This window comes from Podarcis erhardii (assembly GCF_964252035.2).
Source record: "Podarcis erhardii genome assembly, chromosome: 1".
In the NCBI taxonomy this organism is placed as follows: domain Eukaryota; kingdom Metazoa; phylum Chordata; class Lepidosauria; order Squamata; family Lacertidae; genus Podarcis; species Podarcis erhardii.
The window spans coordinates 95,028,197-95,047,914 of NC_138497.1; the positions used below are offsets into that span (position 1 = coordinate 95,028,197).

The following is a 19,718-nucleotide window of genomic DNA, read 5'->3' on the forward strand; positions in this document are numbered from 1 at the left end:
TTCCATTATAACACTGCCCAACACCCTTCCAGTCAATTTTTAGTTGCCCCAGCAAGTTTATTTTTTGGGAGGTGAATGGAATACGGTGCCCCTTAATAGGGAAAAGGAAATCATGCACAAAGCCAAAAATCATGTTACTGAGCCAGTAACGCACACTGATTGCTCTTCTTTTTATTTCAAAAGTGGGCAATAATTGCAGTGAAGCAGAAGGAAGAGCACGGAGGACAGTATCATAAATACAACACATGTCCTTATTTTGATGCCCTGTTCGTTTCGTTCCCCCTAGATTTGAGATTGCTAACTTCCCAGCTTCCTTCTTAATTTCAGGGAATGCATTTCCTGTGTGACACCATCACAGAATGCTGGGACCATGATCCTGAAGCCAGACTCACAGCTCACTGCGTGGCAGAGCGGTTCAACCTGATGGTGCAGACGGATTGCGATGACATCCTCAACAACAACAACAGCAGCAGTAGCCATGGCAGCAGCCTTGGTGATGAGGCAAGCAAAATGGGTTGCCCAATAGATGAGAATCAAGGGAGTGACAGGAATATCCAATGACTGGAGAAAGAAATAAAAGCTGGACAGAAGCACCAATGGGCATGCCACTCAGAAAAAAAATATACCTCCCCCAAACCCCATTTAGTTCTCTGAATGAATAAAACGTATTTATAAGCCCTTTTAATTTACTAGGCAAAAAGGCAGAGTCACTGTATTATGTTCAGCACGCAATATAAATCATTTTATACTTATTTTAAATGTATAACACAAAAAATTCTTTATTTTTTAAAAGATTCACAATTAATAGGCATTTTTTAAAAAAAACCCCATCCAATCTTCATTCTTTACGAGGGGGTAAGGCAGAGTCTTGACCCTAGCCTGTTATTAGATCACACAAGAAATTGCTGGAACCATTAGGTGTTAATCAGAGAAGAACTCCATTCGCTTGCTTTTAAAAAAAATAAATAAATTTTTCTATTAACACAGGCTTCCAAAGTTTTGAAAAATTTGTTACATCTCTCAAAGACTTTGAAGAAACCCAATATTGATACCATGTTTATTCCTAAGGTTAAGGTTTGACACCTAACTCTGTCTGCAAACTTTCCTTCCTAATTTCCACTATTGTCATCTCAGCCAAAACCCACATTTTGTCTAACCAGCTTATTTGTTCTTTAAGCTGTCCTTTCACTTCAATAGAACATCTATTAAATTAGAACTCCAAAGGAATGCAATGTGGGCTTCCAAGTAAGAGCCAGGGCTTTTCAGCATCCCACCCTTTCCACACGAGTACCGCACACCACCTGAAAAGCCACTTGTGAAAGTCACTGCTCTCTTTGGACAAGACAAGGCGTTGGCTACTGGATGAGGAAGATCTCTGCACAGGCATGGGACTCTCTGAATTCTGGACTAAGATTGCAACTGTAAGCATACTGGGGAACTTAAGTTCTATTGAAACCAACAGGACATACTTGAACTATATATATTTATGTTTCACAGTGAAAGACACTGGCTTGTGCGGAAACCTGGCATTCTGTAGCAACTACTGGCAGATTTCTATTTCTTCTGTTATTTTGAATGGGGCTGCTTTCCACGAAAACTATACAACAAGTTCATGGAAGCATATAGCTTGCCTACAATGCCAAAGCACCATCTCATCTTAACTTGCAAAAGCTGTGCAAGCTCTCTATGAAGAGAAATCTGGATGCTTCAGAAGTGGCATTTGTGTCATCTGCGTGTTTGAATAGACCAGAGCAGTGTGGGACAGGAGAGAGAGAGACAGAGAGAGAGAGAGAGAGCGCAGAGATATTCTTAAAAGCCCATAAATTCTGAACTGAAAAATCCTATTCCACAATTTGAAGCTGAATATGCTGTCAGCATTGAGCACCACAATGATATGAACACAGACAAAAAACAAACAAACAGTTCCGTTTGGTAGCTTTATTTCCTTCCCTCCCCATTTTCTCACACATGGAATTGTACATTAGTCGCATTAAGATTTCAGTGCATTTCACAGCAAAAAAAAAAAAAAAAAAAAAGGACAAGGGAATCTTAACACATGTGCATAACCCCCCCCCCTCCAATTCCCCCAAACACTTTTCAGACTTTGTGGAAAATGAGGGTGATTACTTAACCACTCTCGGGTGCATTCGGATAACCTTTTCCCTTAATATGGAAGAAAAAAACTAAACACACTTGACCAGCACACACAGAGTTTGAAGGTTTTCATGATGGCAGGGAGAGGCCCCACTGTTGACACAAACCAGAAGATGACAGATAATGGTATATACACTGATTGGAAGACTACATCAGAAGAAACAGAGTAAGGCACCACTCTTAGAAAAATTAAGGTAGCTTGTAGTAACAAGAATGAAAGCCATAAATCAGTACTATTCTTAATTGCCAGCAATTCTTAGACTTCAATAAAATATTGGTATCATAAAAAACAATGGACGATTTTACCTGAACATGGTTTTCCGGTATCAGATCGCAACTGGTTTTGTATGTAGTCCCATAGCAAAAAAACAAGCCTTCTCAGGTGTTGTAGAAAAACCAAAGTGACGGTCTTTGTACTCAGCAGGGACACAAAGATGTCTGACTCGGAACTTACACAGAAGACAAATGAAATCACTTGTCTGGGCAACCTGTAACACTGACTCTGTCTCAGAGATGATCCATGGAGAACAGTGAGTGGGGGCAATGAAGTATATATATAGATATTTAAAAAAGGACACATCAGTCAGGTCTGAGTTTCAGTCTCTTCAAAGAGAGAGAACATCTTCAGGGTATTTACAGCAGTTTGCTAAGGAAATGAAGCTGGGGGGAGGTTAAGGGAAATTCTAGAGCTCAAAATTGTTCTGAATTTTACGCTTCTCCTTCCACCTTTCTCTCCACAACTCTTTCACATATAGGAAACACCCCATAGTTACAATTCTAATCTACTTTAGAATGTTGTGTGGGGGAGGGGTTGTTTTTTTTTTTAAAAAGGTGAGGTTTACGTGACTCCCTCATTCTTCCACAGCCATGCACACATTGCCTCCGGAGAATAATTAAAAAAAGAAGTGTCAAGTCCTGATCCAGACAGTTCAATAACACTGATTCCAAGGTCAACATGAAGAGCTTCCTCTTCAAGGTTTTCAGCAGGAATAATAATTCAGAGCAGCAAAAGGTGTTTCTCTATACGGGCACTGAGTAGTTCAGAAACAAGTGGGAAATGGAGCACAGATTGGGAAGAACTGTTCAGCTGTTACTCCAGAAGCAATTCCACTTGGGCAGAACAGCATAGCAGCTCTGAATGCTACTGTTTCTAGAAGATTATATATGTGTGTGTGTGTGTGTGTGTGTGTGTGTGTGTGTGTGTGTGTATCTATCTCTTAGGCAGCTTTTGCAGTAGGTGTGCTTAGAAAGAATACAATACACAGTTCAGATAAAATCTTCAGTGCCATATAAAATGTTTTTTGAAGTGGGGGGAGAAGACATACCTGGCAAGGTTCTCTCTCGCGATCTTTTGATTTTCTGCAACTTTAAAGTGCCCTAGTAGTTTATTCCATTATGCTTACTTAATTTTGTGCAATTGTATAAAAATCCCAAAGGACTGTTAGTGAGACACAGCATTTTGGAAGTTGTAGGGATTAGAACAAAAAAGAAGAATAATTTTGAAGAAATGTCATCTAGTTTGTGTCTGCTGGTTGATTTTGTACGGCAGGCATTCTTTTCCAAAGAGGGTTATAATAAACCCAGCCCTCTCCCTGCAATTCAAACAGAGAACAAGATTACTTAGTTGAAGAAAAATTCTCCATGTAAATTCAATGGCGAATGTTAATTGTCCTAAGAACTTAGTAGTACACTACTGCCCAGAGACTGACCATAACCATAATATCTGAAACCACAATTTGATCCTTCTCACTATCCACAGTTTAAACAAGCCACAGTTGCCTGAGTTTGGATACCTTCAGGAAACCCACAAATTTCAAATCAGAAGCTGAATTTACAGGTACAAAACTGGAGAGTTGGAAGGGGACTATATATGCCTGAGGCTCACTATGACTCCCTTACCAGAAAACCAGAGCTTTCTAATTCATCTAGGAACACAGGTGACAATTGTTCTCACCCTGGCACCTGATTGGCTACTGTGAGAACAGGAAGGAGTGTATGGGCTCTTTTTAAGTTCTTATACGGAGCTGCCTTACACTATGCCAGACTATTGATCCATCCAGCTCAATATTGCCCACATTGTTTGGCAGTGGCTCTGCAAGGTTTCAGATAAGAACATTCCCAGTCCTACTTGGAGAAGCCAAGGATTGAATTTAGGCCCTTCTGCATACAAGTCAGATGCTCCAATGCTGAACTACAGATGAACTGAGTCAGTGTACAGTCTGGCCCTTACAAGACAAGAAAGCCTAATTTTGGACTGCCTCCCTAGGTGCTAGAGATTCTTCACCATAGCGACTAATAGTTCATGTTAGGAGATCCCTTGTTCAAATCTCAGCCACAGACTCAGGGAGTGGCTTCAGACAAGTCACAATATCTTATGCTTGCAAGATAAGGATAAGAATGCTAACCTACTAGACAGGATTGTTGCAAATGTGACTTGTTAATATGAAGCCAAAACTACAGTTCAGTTCCACAAAGAAGCATATACATTGAGCATGGAGGGAAACTGAAGTGAAGGCATTAATCTATAAAATAAAGTGGCAAGAAAAATGTTCCAGCAGAGGCTATTTATATTCAACTATCTTCTGTTTATATGTGAGCTTTTCAAAAAAAATGCAAAGAACTAAGCAGAGGAATTTTTTTTATATTTACAGAGGCAAGCAGTAGCCCCTATGACATGCTGGAAGGTTGGCATTTTAAATATTCAACTTGTGTTGAGTTACTTACATCTTTGACGAAGTACTTAGTTTGCCACGGTTCTCCTGTCTCAGCTCGGAGTCGTTCTTCATTTCTCTGCCGTTCCTCAAGTGCTTTCTTATGCTCTGTCGCCTTATCAATGTCCCCGTCCCTCAGAGACTCTGTCACATGTTGCCACAGCTTTCTGAATTAAAAAAGGTACAGCTGACTTCAAGCTCTCTTAGCAGGTCAGTGTGTTGTCAATACTTGCAGCACATGAGCAGAATTCACAGCTATAATCTTGGCTCCTCTCAGATTAAGAATAAGGTGAACTGAAAGGAAGAAGGAACTGCCACCGTATCCTGGAAGTGCTTTTTCTCCAGAAAAAAATATGAGGAACTTGCAGTGCAATATAGAAAATAGCTGTTACCCAACTGAAGAATAAAAATGCATGGCAGCAGTGGAAAACCTCAGTGCAGCCACATTTAACGGAAGTGCCAAACCATTCTGTGAAGAACCTCTAATTCTCTGGGGCATTTTTTGAGAGAGCCTCCTATGCTCATTTTGGTTTTCCTTAGGTTTTCCTAACACATTTTTTTAAAAAAATAAATAACCACTTTGGCTCCCACAAATATGAATGAAAAAGAAATGCAGGCATCTAAGTGTACCCAGTAAGTGTTAATTGCGAAAACATAAAAGAACTTCTCTTACCTGGACTCAAATGCCCCTTGTTTCTCAATGGGTCGGACTCGTTTTCTTGTGACAGACAGCTTTGTCAAGTCCATGCATTTTGTCTCTCCATTGCTGTAGGTGAATTCAAGGATGCTATTCCATTCACCTTGTACTCTACAGACAACAGTGTTGGTAGCATTCTGTTTCACCTCACCAGTAACCCTAAAAAAACAGCATTCAAAAAGTAAAATGTGACAACAGCTGGATTAGCCCACACTCTGTATTCATGTAGGGTTACAGCTCACATCGTGTTATTTATTTTTAGAAACAGAGGAATACATGCAAGTTCTAGTACAGCAAGATTTGAGTGCTCGTCATCATATTTGCAAATGTGTTTTAAAAAGCTACATTTCTAATGTTTAACTGTGCAGCTAGTTCAAAACAGTTTTCAAAAGAAACAAAATAGTAAACTTAGGAGCCCACTAATTATTTTTGCACTCATCTCTTGCATTTTACTTCTTTAAAAATCATTGTTTTCTATTGATGGCAGCTCAAGAATTTCATGCCATGGAGGGTTGAGAGAGAGATCGACTTTTAAATATGTGGCTTGCCAATTAATACTGAACAACAAAGTTTAATGGGAACTTCACCCAATTTGTGAAATCTAGCGTACCAAAAAAGGAGCATTTTGCTTACAATTCAATGCTAGATGAGTTTCTGGTGGTCTCCTGTAAGCTTTCTAAGATAGGAATACATTAGACTGGATAAACCTTCCTCTGCATCAAGGGTGGCTACCCTGTAGCCCTCTGGACGTTGCTGGACTCCAACTCCCATCAGTCCCAACCAGCATGACCTATGGTCAGGCATAAGGGGAGCCGCAGTCCAACAACCTCTTGAAAGGCCATTGGTTGGCCACTGCTACCTTAACATGCTGATTACAGAGAAGTATTGCAGATTTTGGATTAAAGAGAAATATGCAGTTTTCCCAACATCCTGTTAAAAATACCAATACCGACCAGTACTAAATATGAATAGTGTCTAGATATTATATTCTATTTTAGGTAAAACTCCCTGAAACCAGATGTTTCCCTAGCATTATTTAAATCCTAAGCAAATGCAAATTGTACTATGGAAGCCAACTTCTGCTTCAGCAATTCAGCTGTGCACAATACAGTTCCGCTCAATAAAAAGTATTTAATAGTAAAGTTCTCTGAAAAATCTATAGTAACATTATTTTCATTATAATATCAACTAGCAGCAGAGTCACTATGACAGCATTCTCTCTCTCTTGTACTTATGACTACAAAAAAGCTCATACAAACACTAATCCAAAGTCTCATTGGTAATTGAAACTACAGACGAGTGCTTTGATGTATTTGATTTATTTGATATAGTTATTGGCCATCTTTCAAGGCAAATGCTCTCTCAAGGCACTTGATATAGAAGCATAAAATCAGGAAGCACAATTTCAATAGCACAACACAATACATAACATTCTGCTATTATTTTCCACTACTTCCCTGCCAGGGGCCAGAGTTCAATCAATCTTCTGCAAATATTTAACTAGTTAAATAAATCAAGGTGGTTTTACATGCTGAAAATCTAGTTGAGATTCCTGCATTGCAGGGGGTTGGACTAGATGACCCTGAGGACCCCTTCCAACTCTACAATTCTCTGAAGATCCTTTTCGAGATACTGAGACTCTTTGACTTGAAAGCGACATTCCAGCAAGCACCAAAAGTATTTCAGAAAAGGTTAGCTTCCTTTTAAATGTCCTTCTCAAGTTTTCAGAACAAAGTGGTGAAGTGGCTTGCTTAGATCAGCAGCAGCAGCAGCAGCAGCAGCATACATGGACTTCGTTTTTGCAACATCCGGCTCAAAAGAGGAAGATGAAAAGATGCCATTCCCATAAGAAAGTTATCTGCAATTGATTCTGCACTACATTACACAAAACGCTTGCCAACCATAAATACTTACCGGTGAAGCTTGCCACCATAGAATGGTTTGGTATGGAAAGTAATACTTGCAGAGTATCCCGTTTTTGCACAATTAACACTGACTTTTCCTCCCAGTTCTACCCAAGGGACAGTCAGAATTGACCGAGCATATGCACAAGGCAGAGAAAACGTGTATTCCTCTCCATGGTCCAAGAGACTTAAAATACCTGCGAGACAAGAGAAATTCACATCAGCTCCACAATAACAGTAACAAATAATTCATACTCCCTGTACTTATATTAGAGGATGCAGAGACCCAGGACTTTTTTATCATTTAGTATTATCAATGATATATCACTTACTTAAGGTGACAACAGCCCTTTTCTTTTAACTCACAGAGGAGCTACTTGCACAAACAGTATAGGGTTGTATCCAGCCAAGCTTGTTTGTTTATAAAAATATGTATATACTGCTATTTCATAAAGTTATCAAAGTGGCTTACAACAAAAGTACATAAACCATGCAGCAAAAACCATATTAGAAAGATTAAAATCAGTTGCTGTTCCGTTAGTGCAAGGACTTTTGCCTGTGCAATATAACTTCTTCCCCCTGAGACGACACTCCCCCCCCCCCATGCCTGCAAATATGCTCTGGAGGGTTGGGAGATCCCTTGGAATAGATGGGAAGAAGTCCTATTGCATAGGTGGAAATCCTTGCTCTAACAGGACTTTGTTGTATATACAACCCATAGTATGTTAGGAAATTACGATCATTAATTGTAAAGACAGAAGATATACCCCGTTTTCCTGTGAGTGATAAAATTCATTGGGTTCATCTCCATTTGCATTTTCTACTTAAGAGGCCAACATAGTTTAGAACAGTAAAGCCTATGATCCTTCTCCCCCACCCCGCATCACAATTCCTCTACATTTCTGAGGCTTGCTGGTATCTATGTCTTACTGTGACTTGTCAAACCACCCTACATTACAAAAAATGTCTCCACTGTAGAATGCTGAGCAACGGAGGAAGATTAGTTTTGGGTGCAGGATGGACAGCACCACCTCTCACAAGGAACTAGAGCAAAGCAAGAGTTTCAGAAAAAGGGGTCTGTGCACCTGAAATTCTGTAGGCAATGTCTGAAATTAACAGAAATGTGCAATGCAAAAGAAGCAAAGAAGAAACTGGAATGCATACTAGGGCCAGGACATAGGCATCATAAAAGACGACACAAAAGGCATCATCTGGAGGCAAACTTTTTTATCATTTTCACGTGCTACAAGATTTCCGAACTTGGTCCCAGCTGCTCCCAAAACAACTGAGGTCCACTGTAAGTTCTGACAGGACTGGAGCCTGTCTTCTTCTCTGACCAAGAGACCAAAGAGAGGTTGCCCTTGAAAGGAGACCTAATCCTGTAGGCTGTTGCATCAGCATCTGGCTGGGACAGAGGGCATCAAAGCTCAGCTGCACTTGAGTGGTTTTAGGCTGCACTTAGGCTTGCCACCAAAAGGGTGACAACTAAAGGGGTTCATTTCTCATAAAGTGTCTGTGCTTCCTGCACAGGGTGAGAACCTGGACAGTGAATTGTATGACTGGAGAAAGTTGCCAGATTCTCCCAGGGCAAGAGCCTGCAATGTGAATAAGAGGCAGGACTGGAGTGTGGCAGGGGCTGGGTGGTTTGTACATGCTTTTAGTAAAGCTGTTCTTAACCAGCTAGATACCTTCTGGGATAACTGATGGGTAGTAGTACATTTTTTGCTGTTGGGCTGTTATTTATATCATGGGCTTGTGATGAGCTGCCTTTATCTCAGTGAACATGGTTAGGGAGAGAAATGGGTATGGGAGACAAGTTATCACAGAAGTTGAGGGAGAGGCTATTTATGCCTGATTCTTGCTCCCACCTCTCCCATGGCTGGGTTCCTAGTGGTTCATCTGCTGTGGCCATCAGCCTGTCCATGGTGCATATGAGACCTGGGTGGGCAAGCTGGGAGTTGATCTGACTCAGTTCTGCCCACCTGACTACAGCACCAGCACAAGCTACAGGGATAGGGCGGCAATGGAGTGGATGTGGCCCACAATACTTCCATCTCCATCTCCAGAAAAAACCCCCGGTCTTGGAGCTGGTTGTTAGGGCCTGTACCTGTTGTTGGGCCAAGAAGTCAGTCAACAAGGGTCACTGCTGGTTTACCATCTACTCTGCTTCTCACCAGCTTATCTGACCAAGCTGATGGGCATGGTGATGGAGGAACCCAGAACAATAGTCCTGGATGATGTCAACATCCATGCAGAGGATGCCTCAGGTGTTCCTTTTCAGGACTTCATGGCCTCCATGACAGCCATGGGGCTGTCCCAAGTTATCATTGACCCAACACACTGGCCAGGGCACACCCTCAATCTGGTCTTTGCTCCGGATGGAGGAAAGGGTCACCTGTGAAGACAGGGCTCTATGGTGCCAGAGATGCTCAAGGATGGCCATGTCAAGAGCTCATTGTGCTTCACTGTTCAACAGCGCAACTAAGTTTCAAACAGATTGTCTGCTCTACTCGCTGGGAAAAAGGCCCAGGGCATTTAGGCACCCATTGGATTCCATTAGTCTCCAGTGGTGGGGGTGGACCATCCAATTCAGTACCCCATCCCTGCAGGGGTAGATCAAAGCCATTAGACCATACTTCACCAGAAAGTGGTTTGACCATGAGTGAGCCTATTGTGGCAAGTGGCTAATTGCAGCGTTCTTCACTTACCTTCACCAACCATAGTCACTCCTATTGACATTCCTAGGAATTTACTTTTAGTCCAGACGTGAGCATTGACACACATATTCCTTTCTACACATTCGGCATAAAACCCTGAGACTGGAGGGTGATGGGACACTTGTTCCGCTACAAATCTGACTGTGTGGTAGTCCGACTCTGCTTGTTCCTGTGACTCTTCTGAGACAGTCCCTTGCTCAGAGAGGGAATGGGACGAAGAGTTGCTACTCGTGTCGGACGGTACTCGGCTCCTCCACGAGCAGTGAAACGTTTCCCCGATGATCGGGTTGTATGGCTTTTTCGCTATCGCCCCTTTGCGACCTTCATGAAAGGAAGTGAGGTAATATTCAACAAAGCGGATCATCCTCTCCTCGGGGCTGGCGCCGCTGGAAATCGCAATGAAGAGATCTGGGTGGGACATGAAGTCAGCATACATTTCCAGCAAAGACCGTTTCTCTAATATAAAAGTGGGGAGTACCACCTGAAAAGAAAGAAAGGCATGAAGCACACCTAAAGCTTCGAATTGCAAGTGATGGGATAAGGGTATAACGCTTTTCTAAGCAAAGAGCACAACCTTAACTAGCGCAAACAAGAGGAAGCCATGTTACTTTGTGTATTCTTAAAACGCTATGAAATACTTCCTCCTTCTCCTCTTCTTTAGGTGTTCCAACACAGTGGAGGGTGGCTGTCTGAAGCTAAGGCATCACTTATACTTATTGGGGCTCCCTGAGTGTTCTAGAACCCTGATTTTCCAGGGCTCTGAAATGTACACCAAGCCTCCACAAGTGCAGGAAGCTTCCCATTTCAGTCCATGGTGGTCAATAGGAACGACAACCTGGGGTGAGATGGAGCTAGTACGTACACACACACACACACACTGAGCAGATTCCTTATTACCCGAAAGAATTCCTAAATAAACAATTCTGAGAGCGCAGTTCAACTAGCTGATATAAATTCAGCTGGTAGGAATGTCTTCAGCGAGGGCTTTTTTGTGGGAAGGGGAGCAAAGGCTTAATTCCAAGTTAATTAAGTTGTCTGTGCAAATCCAGATGTGGCTGGGCCAGCCTTCAGTTCCAGAAGCACTTCCCTCTCAATTTCAAGAAGATTAATGTTTCAGTCACTTACTCTTGTTAAGTCCATGCCAAGTTTGAGTTGAGACAGGAGATGCAAGATAACGCTACGCTGTTCTTCCACGGCTCCAAGGTCATCCTCTTTAAGTTCACATGTATCCTCTATCTCGTCATCTGGGTTTATTTCCTCTGGTTCCTAGTGTAAATTCCAAAAACAAATGACACTTCAAATAATTCACCAGCCCTAAATATCTGGGCTTTATAACTTAATCCCTCTTCCTCCCATGCACGACAGTTCAGTCATCCTCCCAAACCTCACAGATAATCACTCATGTCTGAAGCAACATCATTTGTAGGAGTGATACCGAACAAGCCACTTAACAACAGTTAAGGCTGCAAGCTTCAATTAACAGTGTGATCCTGAGAATGATTAATCAGAAGAAAGACTTAGTCCCAATTAAACATCCTAACTAATTTCTTGGGCTGACTGAAGAGAATATCACTGTTCATCCTCCACAGACACACTAGCTCTCTTCTCCCTATGGAAGTTTTATTTTTTAAAAAAACACAAATTTTATTTTTAGTTTCTCTACAAAACTAGCCCATATGTATGATTTCACTTCTAGGAATAAGAGACACAAGCTAGTAAAGCTGACAGCACTCAGTTTAAACCAATGTCAGTGTATCTCTTCTGCAATATGGGTGGGATTTCAATATGCTCATTTTTTGTGTCTCTAGGGTGCTACTAAAATAGGAATTATTATACAATCTGGATTTCTACATTGATAAAAAAATAAATAAAGATGGTTCAGCAATGAATAGTAGCCTTTGCTTACAAGTTCTTATGCTGTCCAGGCGCATTCTTTAATGATCTCAAACACCCACCTCAAACACACTCAGGGTTTTGGTAATATGTACATTTACTTGATCTGTTAATTAAAAGCTGGGTGTTTCATCAATTGCATTTTAACTTCAGCTGATAGACCTGCTTAACAGATAGGTATAATCATATTTTGCCTTTGATGGAACATTTTTTTAATATTTCTAGTAATTGCTGTCAATTTCCTGAAATGAACAAGACAAAATCACTGAGTGGGAAATTAAAAAACCCATTTTAATAACAATTAAATGTAAAACAAAAACAAGAGGAGTAGCATATGTTATGTTTGATGCTAATGATGCTCAGTTTCTCCTATGTAGAATGATGACTTCAAGTATTACAGATGGAAAAAAGTGGGAACAGTAAAGGTTCTCTGGCAGACTTGCCCTGAATATAAAATGTGCCAACACAAAAAAAGAAATAAATGAAGTATAGCCTGCATGTATCCATGTATCACAGGACATGAAGTTTACTCTCCCAGAAGGAACTTCTGCTTGTCCTAAATGGAATAGGTAAAGGTAAAGGTACCCCTGCCCGTACGAGCCAGTCTTGACAGACTCTAGGGTTGTGCGCTCATCTCACTCTATAGGCCGGGAGCCAGCGCTGTCCGCAAACACTTCCAGGTCACGTGGCCAGCGTGACAAGCTGCATCTGGCGAGCCAGCGCAGCACACGGAACGCCGTTTACCTTCCCACTGGTAAGCGGTCCCTATTTATCTACTTGCACCCGGGGGTACTTTCGAACTGCTAGGTTGGCAGGCGCAGGGACCGAACGATGGGAGCGCACCCCGCCGCGGGGATTCGAACCGCCGACCATGCGATCAGCAAGTCCTAGGCGCTGAGGTTTTACCCACAGCGCCACCCGAGTCCCCCTAAATGGAATAGCCAACTACAAAACAGCTATAGACCAGGCATAGCAGAAGTATTTAGTAAGGTGACCTGTCTTGCCAGACTCAAAGGTCTATTAGCTCCAACGGCAGAGAGGGAATGATATATTCAGTATCATGTCTCACCTTGGAAGAGGCAGACTGAAGACAAAGACAGATAAGGCACACCAAGTATTTGTTTTTAACTAATTTTAATACTGTGTTTTAAATTGCTGTATCCCACTCTGGATCCTTGTGGTGAAAGGCAGGTAACATTCTGAATAAACAATAAGGAGTCTTAACCACTTGACCACTATGGTATCTATCAAAATGAGCAAAGCCTTTTCAAACATAGGGACCCAGGAGTTACCCTCCATATTCCACAAAATATTTGTCAGTGATATTAATAAAGATTGCTTATAGAACAGAATAACTGCAAATGCTTATTGTTCCCATGTCCCATTTGAAGTGCCCTTCAAAGCTATAGTGAGTAGACATCTTCCTTTAATAGTTCTCGGAAAGGTGCAAAAACATTTCCCTGCTCTTCCCTGCTTTCTCTACAGGCGCCAAAATGCATCAGTATTTTAGGCTGTGACGACAATTCTCCAACAGAAGGTCTGGGAATGCCAGTGGGTCCCAGTGCACTTTCAAGTGGGCCTCACTGACACAGCCCACACTGTGTCGCCTCACTTGCCTGCCCTGCCCCTGCCATTTTGGTTGGACTGATGCCAGTACCAGCAATTCCTTGCCGAGAAAGATGGGAGGGAGTCAGAGTTGGGGTGGGGGAGGAAAGGGAGTTTTCTCTTCTCTGAAAGGAAAGGGCAAGAGGAATGAAAGGAAATTAGAGATGCAAAAGGCTAATACAGTGGTACCTCAGGTTACAGATTCCACTAACCCAGAAATAGTACCTCGGGTTAAGAACTTTGCGGCAGGATGAGAACAGAAATCGTGCTCCGGCGACGCAGCGGCAGCAGGAGGCCCATTAGCTAAAGTGCTGCTTCAGGTTAAGAACAGCTTCAAGTTAAGAACGGACCTCCAGAACAAATTAAGTACTTAACCCAAGGTACCACTGTACTTAAAAATAAGTAGCAACTGGAAATGGAAAGGAGATGAGAGGAAAGCTGTTGCAGAAGAAAGAAGTGAACATAAAAGGGTAAGGGAGGAGGAAAGGAAAAACTGGCAGCTTAGGCAGATAAGGCACAAGTATTAAAGGAGAAGAAACAACAGGAGATGAATAAAGACTTTGAAATGGGGGGAGAGTATAATATAAAAAGACTTCTCCATCTAGAGCCTCTGAATCAGCAAATTCTACCTAAAACGGGCAGGCTGAGTCATACCACCTCAGGGCCAGTATCTGTACTGTGGAACTTCTTGCCACAAGGAAATCGCTCTGCCAGGGAATTTAGAGATTTCTGAAGTGGAATTCGGTATCAATAAAGAGCAATGTTCAGTAACTGCCAGCTGATTATGCCTGTCTACCTGCCACCATTTTGTAATTGTTTCTGCCCCTGCCCTGAGACCCAACAGTTTTGTAAGTGGTAGCCTTCAGTCCTCTCAAGTGGGCCCTGGGGGTAGAAAGTTTGAGAACTGCCAGGATACCTGAATTAATTTCCCCACAACTCAGACCAGTTAGTCCACTGGTTTGTTTAGCACTCCCTCCTGTAGGCAGGTGCCTTGGCCTTATTTGGGCAGCAAGTACTATTTCTCATCCACCTGCTCTGTTCATGTCACACCATATTCTGCCCTGTGCCATCCATGGCAAGCAAATGACTATCAAATTGCTCTTCTCTCTAGCAGACTCTTTAGTGTCTACAGATGAACTGCTAACCTAGGCATTTTAGCCAGAACTAGCAGCCACCACAGCTCTGCATACACACCTCTCTTATTTGGCTTCTCACCTTAAATGTTGCTTGCTTTTTTTTCTGGGATGGAACTATGGTGGATAGTCATCCCAGGGCGGGCAGAAAAGTAGCTGAGAGAACAGCCACATTCACACTACTACTGCTATTGTGGAAACTCAAAAGCTTTGCAACAGGCCTTGCTCATTCCAGCAACTGGGAGAGAATACTAAGGAACAGGGGATACAGGAGCAGAGGCTGAGGGGGCAGCAAGAACAGCATAGGAAGTGGGCTATGAAACTGACTCTTGCCTATGGCTGATGAGGGAGGTGCGATTTCATTTTAAATCATCTAGTTTCATCTTACTAAATGAGTTTATTTATTTCCTTGTATTTGTATTTACTTGTATTCCTCTCCCAGCCTTGAAGTTCCCTGCTCACGGCATACTGCCCTCCGAATTTTATTCAGTTACATACACTCATCATTTAGGAATGCCTGGGTGTGTGGAGATTTCTGCCTCAGTGAAGAATGGGTTGGGCACCAGGTCTTTTCAGGTACAATTCAGTAACTCTTCTAGGTAACACCGTCAAGTGCTGCAAGCAACAGGGTGTGTAGTGGGAATTTGCCATCTCCTAGAGCAAAGTATGGTGGTAACCAGGGAGAAGTAAAGAAAAGCTGTAAACAGCAGTCATCAGAACAGGAGCAGCAGCCATGACGGGGCAGGCAGAAAAAGGGAACCTATTTTCTTGCATTGTCTCTCCAGGGTGCGAACAGCTGCTGAACTGTCAGTAAGTATACTGGCATCACATTCTTCCGGTAAGTGTATTCCACTTCTGTAACTCAGTTTCTTGTTTGGAAGCAACCATGATTCAAAGGCTAGCTTTGGCTTCCAACTCATTAAAAAAACTTAAACATACACACACTTTAAGTAAAGTTTAAATCAAATGGGCAATCACTAAATTTCTTCATTTTTAATGTGGGAAATGAAGAAATGACAGCATCCATTGACTACAACTTTCATTCGTGCCAAGGGTCATGGTTTGCTTTCTGAAATATGGTCATATTACAATTTTTTTATAGCTTTCATTATATCCTTTCAATTTAAGATATTTTAAGATCAGATATGTAGTTTTACAATGAGATCTTACAGCTTGTTGCCCCATTACAATTCTAATCTGCTGTTAATTTTTAAGAAAGGTATCTATAGATTAAGTATCTATAGATTAAGTGACAAAAAATATATATTAAAAACATCCAATTGCATTCTCACTTTATCTTGACTGATTTGGGGACATATACCTGGAAAGGTTTTCACCGTTTAATCTGCTTATGGCTTTGTAACTATATTTAACTGCATGGGATTTATTATAATTTACTTAATTATTCCTTTCATCAATGCTCGCTTTTCCATATTTCCTCCTGTTAATGACAGAAGGGAAAGACCTACAACTTAAAAAGTGATACTTGTATTGATACTGTGTTACTTTTTCCTGTTTACATTCACAGAAACTGTTTACACTCTGATTTTTCTCAATGATGCCTACTCAAAATAGTAGTATATTAAAAGCATGAGCCGTCCCCATTTCTTAAGTAAAGGAGGAAAAAACCAAAAACAAAGCACACAACAGGGGCTTTCATGTTAACCTTACCCTGGTTAGCTGACTGGAACCTGAAATGGACTGCTCCTCTCTGATCGATGATGGCTTGTTTTGATCTGCTGGGAAATTCTGATCTGCTCCATTTTTGAAGTGGTTTGGCAGGGAGATCTTTGGTTCCAACCAGCTGATAGTTGTCCCTGAAGCAAACGAGAGTTTACGCTGAAACTTGCTCATATTCTAGAAGCGTATTTTGTTTTTCAAAAAGGCAACTGTCATTAAGCAGCTTTACTCCCCCCTCCCCCCAAAATGACTAAAAAGCAACTGAGCTTGCTCAAGCAGCTACAAAAAAACAAAGATGGGTGCAGGAGAACACCACCTCCTCGGGTCATTAGAATGATGCCTGTGATTGGGCCATGATGAAACACACAACTTGCTCCGGCGGAGGAGGAGATGGGGTTACGAAAGCTGTAATCAGACACCAGTTAAAGAACCCAATAAGACAGGGTTGTTACGTAATCCCTTTGGACAGGTTGCAGCATCAACATTCTAGCAACACCATTAGGGGAAAACAATTGCAAACTGCAATTTATTTCTAGGAAGTAAAGCTAAAACTAAAGAACACACGTTTTGCCAGAGGTCTTGTTGGGGCATTGACGGGGTGGGGGGAATACTTGGTTTTGCACAACTGAATAAATCTCTGTTGAATAAATAATAGTTGCTTGAAAATAAAAGCTGCATCATTTGGAAAACTGTCACCCGTTCGTTTAATGATTCTGGTGTCTCCAATTACCCCCCAGCTAGTCTATCGGAATGGATACAATTCCTCATCAATAATGAAAATGTTCCATTCTGTTCTCAAAGGCTAGTGTGTGTAGACTCTAATAATGCCCTATTAAAAGAAACACATACACAAACTTGAATAAAAGAACAGTCAATCTGGGACATAAACATTACTGGTAACTTGGCATCTTCTGCCGATCACAGTGCTGGATTCTGAGCTGAGCTGTTACACCATACAAGGACCCTGGGGAAGTTCAGCAGCAGCAGCAGCAGCTATCTAGGTTGACTGAACATTCCCCTTTGGGTATGATCTGAAGGCACATGAGGCCACCACCATTTGGAAACTAAGCAGATCTGGTCTGGGACTGGCTGGTGCCTGGATGTTGACCACTTAGGAACGCCATGTACACCATTGTGAATTCCATGAAAGGAGTGATGTAAACTCACGATAGGCAAATGCTAAAGTGCAAGCAGCAAAGTGGGAACGTAAGAATTCCAAAGTACAGTGGTGCCTCGCAAGACAAAAAGAATCCGTTCCGCGAGTCTCTTCGTCTAGCGGTTTTTTCGTCTTGCGAAGCAAGCCCATTGACGGCTTAGCGGATTAGCGCTATTAGCGGTTTAGCGGCTTAGAAAAAGGGGGGGAAGGGAAAAAAACCCGCAGGAACTCGCAAGACATTTTCGTCTTGCGAAGCAAGCCCATAGGAAATTCGTTTTGCGAAGCACCTCCAAAACGGAAAACTCTTTCGTCTAGCGAGTTTTCCGTCTTGCGAGGCATTCGTCTTGCGGGGCACCACTGTACTGAAGGCATTTAAATGTATTTCCTATTTTGCACCAAAGAGAAAGATCAAATCAAGGCTTTATTAAAAGAAGAAGACAGAGCAAATATAACTCACCAGTAGGTAAGGACCCTTTTTGTTGCGATGCATGCTGGAGCTGAAGAATGTGGAAACAATCGTTTAAGCAATTCATTGTGGCCATAGAGGTTGCCTTGAGCATCAGCAGGTCTTGGTCCAAGGAAGAAAGATGGCCAGAGGAAGGAAGACATTCTATGTTCCTTATCAAGTCTCTCTGCTGTCCCTCAGCTTGCAACATCATCTAGCAGGCAAGTAATGCACAAAAGGCTGAGGTTTGGGTCATCTGAAACATCAGCTGAACTCTCATTTACCTAAAATTCCTTGTTATTCAAATTCAGTGTGCCAACGTAACATTATGAAAAGAGCACAGGCTTCATCCAATCCCCTGAACTCTTCAAACATCCAAACTATATAGATGGTTAAATGAAGCTACTTCTTACTTCAGTGGAGGCAGTGGAACATGTCCTTAACCATGCCCAAGAGCTAATGGCTAGTTATGGGGGCACAGGACAGGTCATACGTAGCCTTCCTTCCAGCAAAAAGGAACAGCCAAGGGCTCAGCAAAAACATCTGGGGTAGGTGTGTCTGCCTCCATTGCCTCCCAGGTCTCTGCCTAATTATAGGGCCTGCCTTGCATTGCAGAAATGGCTTGAGACCTCAGGTGGTTCTTTAGTCAAATTATCTTGGGAAATAACTCTATCTAAACTCACCTAGCCAGTTTTTTTGGGTAACCTACTCATTCAAACCAGCAAGAACATATTGCATATTCAGACTAAATAAGCAACCACACACACACACAAAAACCTATTTTTAAAAGCACCATATGATGGTGCCAATCCATTCCTTTAGAACCATAACCATATAAATGATCACATTCCACTCCTTTGCTGAAACCTATGGCAGCAAATTTTTAGTTATTTAATTTATTAGTATTGCATTTTTATTGCCAGGGAGAGGCGATTGTGGGGCTTTTTGCCTCGCATTCCAAAATAACACAGCCTTGGTTGAGCCAGTGGGTTGGGGTGGGGGAAAGTGGAGAAGACAACCATTTACTGTGAAATATCTTGGGCTGAACCTGAAGGAAAGAAACATTCGTGCTAATAATCTACTACACAAAAGTATCAGCCCTATATTAAAAAGAAGCACTATTCTTTTCTCTACTCAAAACAAGTTTTATCTTTTGTGGATGCTTCAGATGGGATGGAAACCAGGTAAGATATCACATATCTCCAGAGTCCTGCACCTTCCCTCTTGTCTTGTCTTAACCCCCCCCCCCCCACTATCTGAATGAAATACTTCAGCATTGGTTTTAACCACAGTCAAAGATTAATCACAATTCTTCACCATCTTGAAGCCTCAAACCTGTCCAGTTCTCTGTCCTGCTTGTTCTTAATGCTCTTTTTAGACAGAGGAAAGCCAGAAATGTGGTATGGTTAACACTGCTGGAGCAAAGCCAAGCACCAACCTAGAAGTTAAGACACAGTAGCAGAAATAGCTCTGCTTTGGATTTATTGAGACTTTAGAAATCCACCTTTTGAATCGAACTAGGTTCGCTCTGACTTTCATCATAGTTGGTGCTCAGTAGGAATGAGGAGTTACCATATCCTCACCCCTCAAAACCCAAGGGTAAAAGGATGTCAATGGATCCTA

The 19,718-nt window shown here is 41.9% G+C and overlaps 2 protein-coding genes across 7 annotated transcripts in view; one reads left to right on the forward strand and one right to left on the reverse strand.

The window, feature by feature from the left end:
- The window catches only part of TGFBR2 (transforming growth factor beta receptor 2), a 41,647-nt gene extending 36,704 nt beyond the window's left edge, over nt 1–4,943 (forward strand). For 2 of the 4 annotated variants that reach the window (XM_081872130.1, XM_081872128.1), the window contains exons 7-8: nt 328–501; nt 988–2,970. In XM_081872130.1, the coding sequence (XP_081728256.1) occupies nt 328–501; nt 988–1,080 (267 nt within the window). In that variant the 3' untranslated portion in view covers nt 1,081–2,970. Of the gene's footprint in view, nt 1–327; nt 502–987; nt 2,971–4,805 lie in introns of those variants that run through there. The other 2 variants (XR_014158958.1, XM_081872129.1) reach the window with 2 other exon arrangements.
- OSBPL11 (oxysterol binding protein like 11) overlaps nt 3,376–19,718 on the reverse strand; it is a 44,126-nt gene continuing 27,783 nt past the window's right edge. For all 3 annotated transcript variants that reach the window (XM_081871615.1, XM_081871616.1, XM_081871617.1), the window contains exons 6-13: nt 18,108–18,309; nt 16,486–16,631; nt 11,309–11,449; nt 10,175–10,664; nt 7,477–7,663; nt 5,539–5,721; nt 4,879–5,032; nt 3,376–3,746 (exon numbers count right to left, since the gene is read on the reverse strand). In XM_081871615.1, coding sequence (XP_081727741.1) covers nt 3,669–3,746; nt 4,879–5,032; nt 5,539–5,721; nt 7,477–7,663; nt 10,175–10,664; nt 11,309–11,449; nt 16,486–16,631; nt 18,108–18,309 — 1,581 coding nt within the window. In that variant the 3' untranslated portion in view covers nt 3,376–3,668. The remainder of the gene's footprint in view (nt 3,747–4,878; nt 5,033–5,538; nt 5,722–7,476; nt 7,664–10,174; nt 10,665–11,308; nt 11,450–16,485; nt 16,632–18,107; nt 18,310–19,718) is intronic.